The sequence below is a fragment of the Cavia porcellus genome, unplaced genomic scaffold (assembly GCF_034190915.1).
Source record: "Cavia porcellus strain 051 isolate PalLab524CR breed Dunkin Hartley unplaced genomic scaffold, mCavPor4.1 scaffold_3, whole genome shotgun sequence".
NCBI lineage: Eukaryota > Metazoa > Chordata > Mammalia > Rodentia > Caviidae > Cavia > Cavia porcellus.
Genome location: NW_026947486.1, coordinates 45218272 through 45231072, shown reverse-complemented (window position 1 = coordinate 45231072; position 12801 = coordinate 45218272). Strand labels below are relative to the sequence as shown.

Below are 12801 nucleotides of genomic sequence, written 5' to 3'. Positions count from 1 at the left end.
TAGTTTTAATTAGAAAGAAAATGAAAACCCTAAAAGTCTTAACAGTAACTCAATTCTTAACAACTGTGAGAATAAATGTATGTATGTATGTACTCTCAAGCATATAAATTCAACATGATTGAATTTTTAAAGGCATATTGCAAAATAATAGTGTCATATATATTAAAAAACAGATATAAATTAATACTATATTTTTTGCTGGTACATATTAATATATATAACTAGACTCACTCATGACCTTGTGCTTGCCACTGAGCTAAATCCCCAGCCCTAGACTCAGATCTGTAAATTGGAAGTTGTTGCTCTAATACACTGGAAATGGTTCTTGATGTTGTTTTTGTTTTTGTGGGTTGGTTTTTTTTTTTTTTTTTTTTTGGTGCTGGGGATTGAACTCACAACCTCATGCTTACCAGACAAGATTGAGCAACTGATCTAAATCCCTGGCTTTGTTTTTATTTTTATTTTTGTTTGTTTGTTGATACCAAGGATAGAACTCACAACCTTGTGCTTGCCAGGCAGGCACTATGCCACTAAGCTATATCCCCAACTATTAGAGTTGGTTCTTGTTTTGTTTGTTTGCTTGCTTGCTTGTTTGTTGTGAAATAAAGACTTGCTGTGTAGTTCAGGCTGGCCTTGAACTCACTATGTAACCTAGGCTGGCCTCAAACTTGTGGCAATCCTCCTGCCTCAGCCTCCCAAGTGCTGAAATTACAAGTGTGTTATGCCACACCTAGCTGGAATTGGTTCTTTAACCCTGTAATTTCTTTTAATTTCCTAGGGAAATCTATTTATATGTTACTTAGCTTTGGTTTTTTTTTTGGCACAAAGGTAGAACTAAACAAATGCTGAATAAAAAGACTTTGGCTTAAAATGTGCTCAATATCATCAGTTGTGGTGCATACCTGTAATCCCAGCCCTCAGAAGGCTGAGGCAAAAGGATTGCCGTGAGTTTGAGGCCAGCCTGGGCTACATAAGTAAGACTCCATCTCAAAAAATAAAAAAATGAGGGCCAAGGATTTAGCGCAGTGTTATAATCGCTTACCTGGCAAGTGCAAGGTCATAAGTTCAATCCTCAGTACTAAAAAGTAAAAATAAAAAATCTGGGCAGTATTTGGTGGAATAAACACTGTCCATGGTCTGGTTCTTTCCTTTTTAGACACAGAAATTGAACTTTTGACAGCATAGTCAGAATTAATCTGCTTTTGGATGCTTTGTGCACATTAACAAAACCCTAAAAATCCATAGACATTAGTAACCAAAGGGTTTATTTATTTATTCACTAATTCATCATTTTATACAGTCATAGGCCAGAGTAATAATAATATACAATAGTCAGTATATAGGGTATGATTAAAATAAAGTGACTATTTAAATATTTTTAATTTATTACAATGAAAAACACATTGCCATTATTTTCCTTCAGAATACTCCCCCATCACTTTGAAGACACTTACCTCATCATTCTTGCAATTCTTTTGCTTTGGTTCTACACACATAACAATACCCTTCTAACAGCAATTTTTTATACTTTTCCATAAGGCAAGAGGAATTTTGTCTTTATAAGCTGTGGTCAAATATATAGTGAATGTTCCTGCCAGGTACCATCCAATACAGATAGTTGTGTAAAAACATTATGGAACCAATCTGTCCCTTTCCAACTTATTCACCAGATATGGCACTATTCTACTTCTGGCTCTTCTCCAAAGTCAAAATGGCCATGGAAAGTAAAACTTTTGAATCCATATAGGATATTCAGGCAGCCAGGATAGCACAACTAAAGATACTCATAAAAGATGACTGTAAGTGGCAAGAATGATGAGAATTGGATTATTTTTTTAAACTTTCATTTTAAAGAGAAACAGTGAAAACGAATTTCAAAACAGGGTAGCAGGACAATTACAGTACTTGATACATTGCATATTGTAGTAATTCAGAGTGCAGGACATTGGCATGATATCTTGTCTAAACAATATAAGCACAAAACATTCTTTTCAAGGAACAAACAGAAGCTAGCTGTATAATTACCTTGACTATCTTACGTATGCATGTATTTTTTTCTTTTACCCATTCTTCCTTTCCCCTATTACAGTTTGCCTTTTCTTTTGAACAGTTTCTTCACAATTCACAGTATCTAGTGTATATTTTTTATTTTAAATAGAAAAATGAAAGAACAGAAAAATCAAGATGCAAACCTGCAAAACAACAAAAACTATAACTATATAGGTTTTCAAAACAAGATGTTAGGAACTAGCAATGGTTGTTATACTGCGTATTGTTATCTTCAAAATAGTTTCTCAGGTTACCAGATATAAAAATAAAACAAGACAAAAGGAAATCCTCCATGGTTGCCACAATGTACACTGCCATCCTCCAAATAGATGCCCAGACCACCAGCCCAAGGTTTCCCAGCATACATACCGACTAGCCAAGGGAAGCTGTGCTTTGTCTTCTTGCTGAGTCTCTTTCCCACCCCATGCTGGAATCCCCAGCCCCAGAACGGCGACTTTCGAGAACTAGATTTTTTTTTTTTTAAAGGGGATTGAATTCATGACCTTGCACTTGCCAGGCAGACACTTATGCCACTGAGCTAAATCCCCAGTCCAAACTAAATTATTTTTAAGGGTTTTGCTTTGTTTTGTTTCGTTAAGGTAAGATCTCATTGTGTAGTTCAAGCTGGCCTTTAACTTGTAGCCATCTTCCTGCCTCAGCCTCCAGAGTACAGTGATTACAGGCATGCATCACTGTGCCCAGCAAGATTTTCTTTTTTTAAAAAAATTATTTTGAATGGGGCTGGGGATTTAGCTCAGCGGCATAAGCGCCTCCCTTGCAAGCAGGCAGTCGTGAGTTCGATCCCTGGTACCGATAAAAACGAAAAAGACCAAAAAAATTATTTTGAAGTTATGATTGTTTCCCATAATTCATTCTCCATTATAGGATTACCTGTTGAGAGAATTGGTCAGAAACTTTCTGTAGGACGTAGACTCTGTTTTGCACAAGTAATACTTAAACCATGTATGAAAGATAAAATGAAGATGAGAGGTTTATGGTTTCTTTGCTTTAGCAATTCCAGTGTTGTCTTTTCAAACATATCATGATCTCATGATGAGAAAAGAGAGACATAATGCTCATCAATAAACATTTTTGAAACCCATTAGAATGAACTGTTTCTTCTGGTAATGATAATACACACCTGTAATGACAGATACTTAACAGGCAGGGGATCATAAATTAAAAACCAGCCTAAACAACTTAGGAAGACTGTCTCCATTTAAAAAAAAAGACTACTTAACTTTTTCTGTATACAGCTTTTTGTATTGTTTTTTACTGCCATTTTCTTTGGTTGTTTTTGTTTTTGAGATGAAATCTTGCTACAAAATTCAGACTAGTCTTGAATTCACTTGTAAGCCAGGCTGGCCTCAGCCTCTCAAGTGCTACCTTTCCAGGCATGTGCCACCATACCTGGCTAAGATTTTCAATCATTATCCTGATCTTTTGTTCTCCATATTTAAGAATGTACATACAATGAAAGTGTGTTCAAAGTGAGGAACACTATTGGAATAATGGCAATATCTTTTATTATAATAAATTTATTTTTTGTGTATAGAAAGGTACTTGCTAAGTAGTTCAGACTATTTTTCTCTTTTTCCTTTTAAATAAAATTTAAAAAAAAAGAATGCTGGATTTAGAGGTGTGTATGACCACACCCAATTTGTAACAAATAGTTTTAATTTAAATATTCAAACCATATTTTGTGATCACACTTTGTACCTTAGCTGGACACAGTAAGTAGCCTACGCTTGTAATAACTGCAACTGGGGGGACTAAACAAAAGCTATGGATACAGTTTGGTGGTAGAGCACCCCTGAATTTATTTTCCCTACCACACACACACAGAAAGTATTGTACTCTATTTGGAGGTTGCATTAGCCACATAAGATAGTTTTAGTGCTCATGGATATATTCATTTGTGCATAATCACTGAACAGATTAAAATATCTATGGTATGTGAAATTCTCATTCTAGTGGAGTACAATATAGATTTCTTAGCTAGAAATTTATATTTCCTGAGTAAAGAATAATAGTTAAGGTCACAGTCAGACTTGTGTTTGAATCCTGGCTCCACCTGCAAATCACTTATCTAAATCTGAGCTTCCTCATTTTTGTAAAATGCCTCACCTTCGTAAAATTACTTACCATTAACATTGTTTTCTTGATAATTTTTAATTTCATGGGCTGCTATTCATTCAGCTAAACATGAATTCTGCTCCAACCTTCATCAACTTTCCTGCAAAAGGGAAACCCAAACGAGGTGACACATATGAGTTGCAGGTGCGAGGTTTTTCAGCTGAGCAGATTGCCCGGTGGATTGCAGACAGAACTGATGTTAATGTAAGTTTCCCAACATTACAGAAAATTAGTTTGCTGCTTGAAATTTACTGGGAGGTAATAATTGGTCTTGGCCCCATATCATTGAGGTAGTAATAGTCTGGCAGTTCTTTCATAAATAATATTTAACAGAATCATCTGATAAAAGAGTGAAGTTGTCTACGGCCATACCACCCTGAACGCGCCCGATCTCTTCTGATCTCGGAAGCTAAGCAGGGTCGGGCCTGGTTAGTACTTGGATGGGAGACCACCTGGGAATACCGGGTGCTGTAGGCTAAAAAAAAAGAGTGAAGTTATAAAATTTCTGCTGTTACCCTCTTAAATTCAGCCTAGAAATCATTCTTTTGACCTTCTTAAGACTGTGGGCTATCTAGTTGTACCTAGCAATCCTTTGTAGTCTAAAAGATGTTATAGTGTGATTAAACAAAATATTTATGCCAGTTCCACCCCATTTTAGAATACAAGAGCCACTGTTTTAATTGGAATAAAATGAAAAAAGCATAGTTTTTTCCAAGAATAACCACATTTTCTTTATTATTTACTTAGTAAATAAATGTTATGCTTTAAAATGTTAGGCGTGGTAGTACATACATAGGTACTGTACTCAGGAGGCTGACACAGGAAGATCACTCTGAGTTCAAGGGCTGCCTGGGCTACACAGTGAGCTCAAGACAAGTCTGAACTGCATAGTGAGACCCTGTTTCTAAATAAATAAATAAAATATTTTTCTCTCTTCTCCATTAGATTAGGGTAATTAGACCTCCAAATTATGCTGGTCCTCTTATGTTGGGATTGCTTTTGGCTGTCATTGGTGGACTTGTGTATCTTCGAAGAAGCAACATGGAATTTCTCTTTAATAAAACAGGATGGGCTTTTGCAGCTTTGGTGAGTGGATTTTATTTTATTTTTTTGTCTTTTTGAAACAGAGTCTCATTATATAGTTCAAGCTGGCACTAAGCTCACTTTGTAGCCCAGGCTGAACTCACAACAGTCCTTCTGCCTCAGCTTCCCAGTGCTGGGATTACAGGTGTGAGCCACCTCACCAGTTTGGTGAGTAGATTTTAAAACAAAAAAATTTTAGAACTTGTATCCTTGCTTAATTTAAAAATTGTCTTTGCTACTGTTGCAAATAGTACCTATCCTATATTTTAGCATGCACATGAAACTACCAACAGAAAACTACATCTTTAGTGTCTGAACATAAATTTAAACCTCTGATATGTTAGTCTACATACCAATTATAGAAAAGAAGTTATTTGACTAAAAATTCTTAATATATTTAGATAAGCTTCTGTTTTTTGGACATTAGAAGACTTTTTTTTATTTATTAGTACATATTTGCACTACATAGCATTTACATTCCTTAGCTGAGCATGGTGGCATATGTGTATAATCCCAGCACTCAGAAGGCTAAGGCAGGAGGATCCTTGCAAGTTGAAGGCCAGCCTGCACTGCATAGTGGAAATCTTGTCTCAAAAAGACAAAAAAATCAGTTTGTTTTCTCCATTATCTCAGTAGGGTAGCCCAAGCTTCAAATAACTGATTATATCTGCTTTTTATGCAATTGAAATGATAGACTAGGGGCTGGGGATTTAGCTCAGCGGCATAAGCACCTGCCTTGTAAGCAGGCGGTCGTAAGTTCGATCCCTGGTACCAATAAAAATGAAAAAGACAAAAAAAAAAAAAAAAGAAATGATAGACTGTCATATCTATAAAAATCTTCAATTCTTTTAAAAAGTCTTCAGTATGTCAGGTGTGATATACAGGTATAACCCAGTGCTCTTGGAGGCTGAGGCAGAAGGATTGTAAGTTTGAGTCCTGGGCAACTTGGTGACTTAGTGAGACTGTCTCAAAAAAAATTAAACTGGGGGCTGGGGATTTAGCTCAGTGGCATTAGCACTTGCCTTGCAAGCATACGGTTGTGAGTTCGATCCCCGATACCAATAAAAAAAAACAAAACAAAACTGTAATCCTAGTACTCAGGAGGCTGAGGCAAGAGAATTGCTGGAGTTCAAGGCTAGGTGGGGCTACAAAGTGAGCTCAAGGCAAGCCTCACCTTCATACTGAGACCTTGTCTCAAAAATACACAGAAAAATTAAAAAGAGCTAGGGGTGTTACAATGCAAACGCTCTGGGTTTTAACCTCCAGTACCACAAACAAACAGTAAATGAATAAATAAATAAACAATGGGACAAAAGTCTTTAGTATCTTTAGTATTCAGTTTTGAAACATCAGCTTCATTATAATTTTAAAGTAGTATTTTCCTTTTAAAGCATTATTAAAATGTGATTGTTGCATGAAATATAAACCTTAGTAAATAAATTATGTAGCTAGAAAATTTTTCACTAATTATCTGAACAGATCTAATATTTTATATACCTACTAATGTAATCAAAGTAGGACTAGAGAGCATGGTGGGGATGATGGCATTTGCCTGTAATCCCAGTACTCAGGAGGCTTGCTGTGAGTTTGAGACCAGCCTAGGCTACCTGAACAGCATGGCATCACCCTGTCTAAACCAAAACAAACAAACAAACAAAAAAACTAAAGTAGGACCAGACTTGGTCATGAGTCTTTTTTTTTTTCCTTTTCTTTTTGTTTTTGGCCATGAGTATTTCATTATTTTTTGTTTCCTAGTGTTTCGTGCTTGCCATGACATCTGGTCAAATGTGGAACCATATAAGAGGACCACCATATGCTCATAAGAATCCTCACACAGGACATGTGGTAAGAAAACTCCAGGATTTGTTCTTTTATACCAAAATTAATTTAATGGTTATTATTACTGTGTGAGACCAGTACCAGCATATGAAGGAACTAGAAGTAGTTTTTGACTTTTCAGTTTCTCTGTATTATCAAGCTTCAGGTATTGAAAAGATCATGAAGTACTCTTAAAAGTAGAAAGTTTCTTATCCCATTTGGTGAGTCATTTTGAGTAAGCTGGCTCAGAATGAAAGCCTTCAAGTAAATAGAAAAAATAGTCAAATACTTGAGTATCTAAATGTTCATAGGCACCTGCTGGGTTTTATCAGTTATGTTGATAAAAACATAGTCTCTATTGTACAAGCATGGTCTTGTACAAATACTAGTTTTTCATGTGTTCTGTTGCTGAGACTGTAAGTACAATATAAAAATACAGAAATCTTTACAGTAATCAAATGTATTTGCTGATAAATGCCACTGACTCAAAGTATGTTATAAGCTTACATGCATCAAGTGACTTAATAATTTCATAGGGTTTTAAGTAGCTCATTTTAGGGTTAGTATACCAGAACTTAATTTATAATTAATGAATCAACTTTTTTCTCCCACTGCAGAATTATATCCATGGAAGCAGTCAAGCCCAGTTTGTAGCTGAAACACACATTGTTCTTCTGTTTAGTATCCTTTTTACAATAATTATCGGTTGCTGCACTTTAATTTGCCTATTTTCTCACAATGTAGTATTACAGACTGGTTGGAATTGCTCTCCTAATATAGGTCATAATATCCTTCAGAAATCATATTACCCTGTCATACATTTTAGATCAGTTAGCTAGAGACCGCAAGGACAAATCTGCAGCCTAATAAAGTAGGGTTTATTAGCCTGTTGATACAAGAGAGTGTGCCCTGATAGACTTCCTCTGATAGAGGAAGTCTGGTATGTCCTTTTACCAAAGAAAGGTAAGAGTTTTTTATAAGAATTTGAAGTAAGGGTAGGGTTTAGGTAACATTTAAATGAAGTATGGTTTTGAAAAACAAAGCAAGAGGCTGGGGTTAGTTCACTAGTAGTGCTCTTTCCTAATATATATGTACTGTCCTGAATTCTGGCCCCAGCCTGCAGAAAAAAAGAAGGAAAAAGAAAGAACAAAGATGGGGAGAAGAGGCTGAGCATAAAGTGTTTAATACTAGGTTTTGAGGTTTTGAAGTAGATCCAAGGTTCTATTTCTTTGAAACCTACAAATTTAAATGAATGTGAGATTTTTGTCTTTAAACTCTTTGTTTGAAATGCTGCATCTTGGTTATAAATTAAAACTACTGAGAAGTTATGTTTTCTTTTTTCATTAATATATGTTTGCAATACATAATAATTACATTCATCTTGGGGAACTGGTACATATACATATTGGATCTTTTTTTCCTTCTACTTGTAACCTGAATAACTTATCCTCTACATAAGTGTGGGGTGTTTCATACTTACTGATAAGATTTTAAACAGTATTCTCTGTTGAGTCAAAAAGCAGTAGTTCGTCAGAGACACAGTGATATTTGATATTTTTAAGCTACACCATGCCTACAGAGTAATGTTTCCTGTGAACATTGCAGCTGCTTTACATATGTTTTATTGTTATATCTTCTTGAATAGCAAGGTAGGTTTTTATTATCATAGCCCAAGCCATTTTTATTTTCTGACATCTAAAAAATGGATTCCTCTATAAGCTAGAAGAATAGATAAGAATTACAGAGCCAAGAATATAGTGCAGCAGCATAAACATCTGCTTGACAATTGTGGGGGCCTGTTATTTTCTGTGCAGTTAAAGTTTTCTGTCACAGAAATTCAGTATTTGCCTATGCCTATGTTTTCAAGAGTTTTTTCTAGTTCATCGTCCTGCAGAGTCAGTGTTCCTGTTTTCATATTTAGAGCTTTGATCAGTTTTGATTTTAGTTTACTATCCAGTGAGAGATACTGATCTAGATTCAGTCTTCTGCATGTGGACAGCAAGTTTTCCTAGCACCATTTGTTAAAGAGGCTATCTTTTCTCCAGAGTAAGTTTTTTGAGGGGGAGGGAGCGTTGGGAATCAAACTCAGGACCTTGCACTTGCCAGGCAGGTGCTGTGCCATTGAGCTATAACTCTGGGAAGTGTAAGTTTTTGACCCGTAAGTCAAAGATCAAGAAGCTAAATGTGATTGTAGTTGTTTTTTCTTTCTTTATTTTCTTCCATTGATCTGCATGTTTTTTTTTAACCAATACCATACTATTTTTATCACTACAACTTTGTAATATAACTTGAAGTCTGAAATTGTGATTTCTCCTACCTTACTATTTTTTTGAGATTTTGTTAAATCTGTATATCAGTTTTGTAAATATGACCATTTTGACTGAATTGGATCTGCTTAACAAGGAACCAGGATTTCTTTCCATTTTTTTGTTGTCATCTTTGATCTTCTTTATCAGAGTACTGTTGTAGTCATTGTAGAGATCTTTCACTTCTTTATTATTGGTGCATAAGAAAGCTGTTAACTTTTCATTGTGCTACCAAGATTGATTATTAATTCTGGGAGTCTTTTGGTGGAATTTTTGTGGTCTTCTATGCAGAGAATCATATCATCTACAAATAATAATTTGACTTCTTCCTTTCCTATAGATCTCTCTTTTTTTTGAGACAGAGTCTAACTATACAGTTCAGGTTGGCCTTGAATTTGCAGTGATCTTGTACTTTAGCCTCCCAGGTGCTATGATTATAAGCATGTACCACTATGCCTGCCATAAATCCATTTTATTTCTTTCTTTTGCTTGTTTACTCTGGCTAATGTTTCTAGAATCTATGTTGAAGAACAACTGGATAGTAGTGGTGACAAATTTTCTTTAATTTTAGAGGAAAAGTATTCAGTTTCCCCCTGTTTAACATGATGTTGGTCATTGATTTGTCACCTGATTAAAATAAGGCCTTTCTATACATACCTATATTGGTTTTGTTTGTTTGTTTGTTTGTTTGTTTTGAGACAGGGTTCTATCTAATTCAGGCTGGTCTTGAACTCATGGTTACCCTCCTGCCTCATCCTGCTGAGTGCTAAGATTTCAAGCATGTGTCACCATGTCCCACTGGTGGTTTTTTTCTTTCAGTACCAGCAATCGAACTCAGGACCTTGCACTTGCCAGGCACGCAAAATCCCTTTGGTTTTAATTTTTTATTAAGATGTGTTTGCTGTACATACTGATCACATTCATCATGGACAATTTTTATATGTATATAACACATCTTAATTTGTTTTTTTGGTCCCATTTCCCTCCCGTTCTTCCCCTTCCCATTTGCTAAAGCTCTATCTCCATTTTTTTCTTCTATCCTTTGTCTTTAAATTCCTTCCTTCCGCTCCCCCATCTCTGCTTCTCCTTCCCTTTGAAAATGTTCTTCCCGGGGCTGGGGATTTAGCTCAGCGGCATAAGCACCTGCCTTGCAAGCAGGCAGTCGTGAGTTCAATCCCTGGTACCGATAAAAACGAGAAAGACCAAAAAAAAAAAAAAAAAGAAAATGTTCTTCCTACTTTCTATTACAGTGGTACCTGGATTCATGAATTTAATTCTTTAGATTCAGTGTTCACCTTATGGGGAAATTTGATTGATTGAGTTCTTTTATCTATCATCAAAATGTATCTATCCTAGGCTGAAGATGTAGCTCAGAGGCACAAGCACCTGCCTGGCAAACACAAGGTTGGGAGTTGGACCAAAAAAAATATCCTGACCAAGAAAAAAAGTGTTTATTAATTTTGTTCCATATTTATATTTTGAATTTTTCACACCAAGCAATGTGATATTTAAATTCATATCAGTTTTATTTTACTTAAAGTCTATGGTGTCAGAGTGTGTCCATTTACCTCAAAATGCCTCAAGTTTATCCTTTATGTTTTCAAGGTTTTTTTTGTTTGTTGGTTTTTTGAAACAGAGTGCTGTGTAGCTATGTAATGCAGACTGGCCTCAAACTCACAGTGTATCCCAGGCTGGCCTCGATCTTGCAGTAGTCCTCCTGTCTCAGTTTCCTGAGTGCTGGAATTAAGGTGCATGCCACCATGCCTGGCTATCTTTTTTACAGTAGAGTAGTACACAACTCTTTTTGGCTTTTTGAGACACAGTCTCACTATGTAATTTAGGCTGGCCTTGAGCTCCTTTTGTAGCCCAGGCTAGTCTTGAACTCTCAGCAATCCTACCATATGCCTGCCTCCACCACATACTTTTTTTTTTCTCTTTTTGAGACAGGGTCTTGCTATGCAGTTAAGGCTGACATTGGGCTCACTTTGTAGCCCAGGCTGATCTTGAACTTGAAACAATCTGCTTGCCTCAGCCTCCCAACTACTGGGATTTATAGGAGTGTGCCACCATGCCTGGCATCCTCCACATTTTTTTATCCATTCAGTTGTTGATGACCATGTGGGCTGTTCCTAAGATTTAGGTATTATAAATTGTGTTGCTGTAAACATGGGTTTGCATGTGTCACCATGAGATGATGACTTTTTTCCAGCTAACTTTTTATTAGTGTCTTCTGTAAGGTCCATGATATTTAATCTCCTTTGTTATCCTTTTGAATAATTTAGCTATGTGACTTTTTCTTTCTTCCCTGTTAGTCCTCCGTGGATTGACTTTGGGAGAGGCAGGACTCTTGGGAGGCACTTTGTTGCTTGATCTTCTTGTATTTCTGTTGTTTTTTGTTTGTTTGTTTTGTGTTTAGGTATGTGGCTGCATTTAGTGGAAAGGTTTTATTGCTGCTACGGAGATTTCTTTAGTTAATCTGCTTTTTTTAGTGATATACCCAGAGTGTGGCTAACTATAGTCCTTTACTTCTGTCCCTAGATCCTGATCATGGTCACCTCTGTTAATTTGAGAGTAATACCATGTAATTGTCCCAGCACCCAGTTCTTGGGAATTTACTATACTATTATTAATGTTACAAAGGTAATGCCACACTATTGTTAATGTCATAAAAGTAGTCTACATATTGACATAGAGAGAAATCCTATTAATACCAATAATTTTGTGACCTTGACAATATCAAGAGAATTAGCAACAGCAATGTACTCTAAGACAAACTGGATATTGACATACCATAAGAACTAATAATGTACCACCCTTAACCTTAGAAAAGAAACCTATGATTAAATTGTAAAACCCCAAGAAAAACCAAATATTGCATATAGCAAATGCCTACTAAGTGCATTTAACTATACCTCTACAAATAACAGAAAGGAATTCAGTGTTAGCAACCTACAAACAACTATCTAAAGAAAAATAAAGCTTTTTTGAAATCGATTTTTTATTATCATTTAAAGACAAAACAAAATAGAAAACGGTCAAAAAATAGTACATACTTTCAAAGAAAAGAAATAAACAGTAGTAAATCACTAGTTGATATACACATATTGTCCCCCCACAAATAGTTGTTCAAGATACAAAAGTGGAACACATAAATGGGAATTCAGCCAGGGAGACTGCAAACAGTTCTGTTCAACTATCCAACAAAAACTAAGTAATACAGCTATCAATCCTCTACACTTAGACATGTATGCATTTATCCGTATCTTCATTTATGTTGAGAACTAACAAAACTTATTAGATTAAAATCATTCGGAACAAATTTAATAATATTGCTGGATTTCACATCATAGCACTCCGGAATCAGCACTGGGTACTACAGTGTCCCTTTCTTTCCTTCAAAGTATTTGTT

General features: G+C 35.7%; 1 protein-coding gene and 1 non-coding gene across 2 annotated transcripts in view; both read left to right on the top strand.

The window, feature by feature from the left end:
- Window positions 1-12801, top strand: part of Magt1 (magnesium transporter 1) — a 64652-nt gene that overhangs the window by 24894 nt on the left and 26957 nt on the right. The window contains exons 4-7 of the mRNA XM_005004168.4: window positions 4249-4389; window positions 5131-5271; window positions 7024-7113; window positions 7704-7767. Of these exons, the coding sequence (XP_005004225.2) occupies window positions 4249-4389; window positions 5131-5271; window positions 7024-7113; window positions 7704-7767 (436 nt within the window). The remainder of the gene's footprint in view (window positions 1-4248; window positions 4390-5130; window positions 5272-7023; window positions 7114-7703; window positions 7768-12801) is intronic.
- LOC111757146 (5S ribosomal RNA) lies at window positions 4544-4662 on the top strand. Its single transcript, XR_002791516.2, has one exon. It is a non-coding gene; the product is annotated as a 5S ribosomal RNA (ribosomal RNA).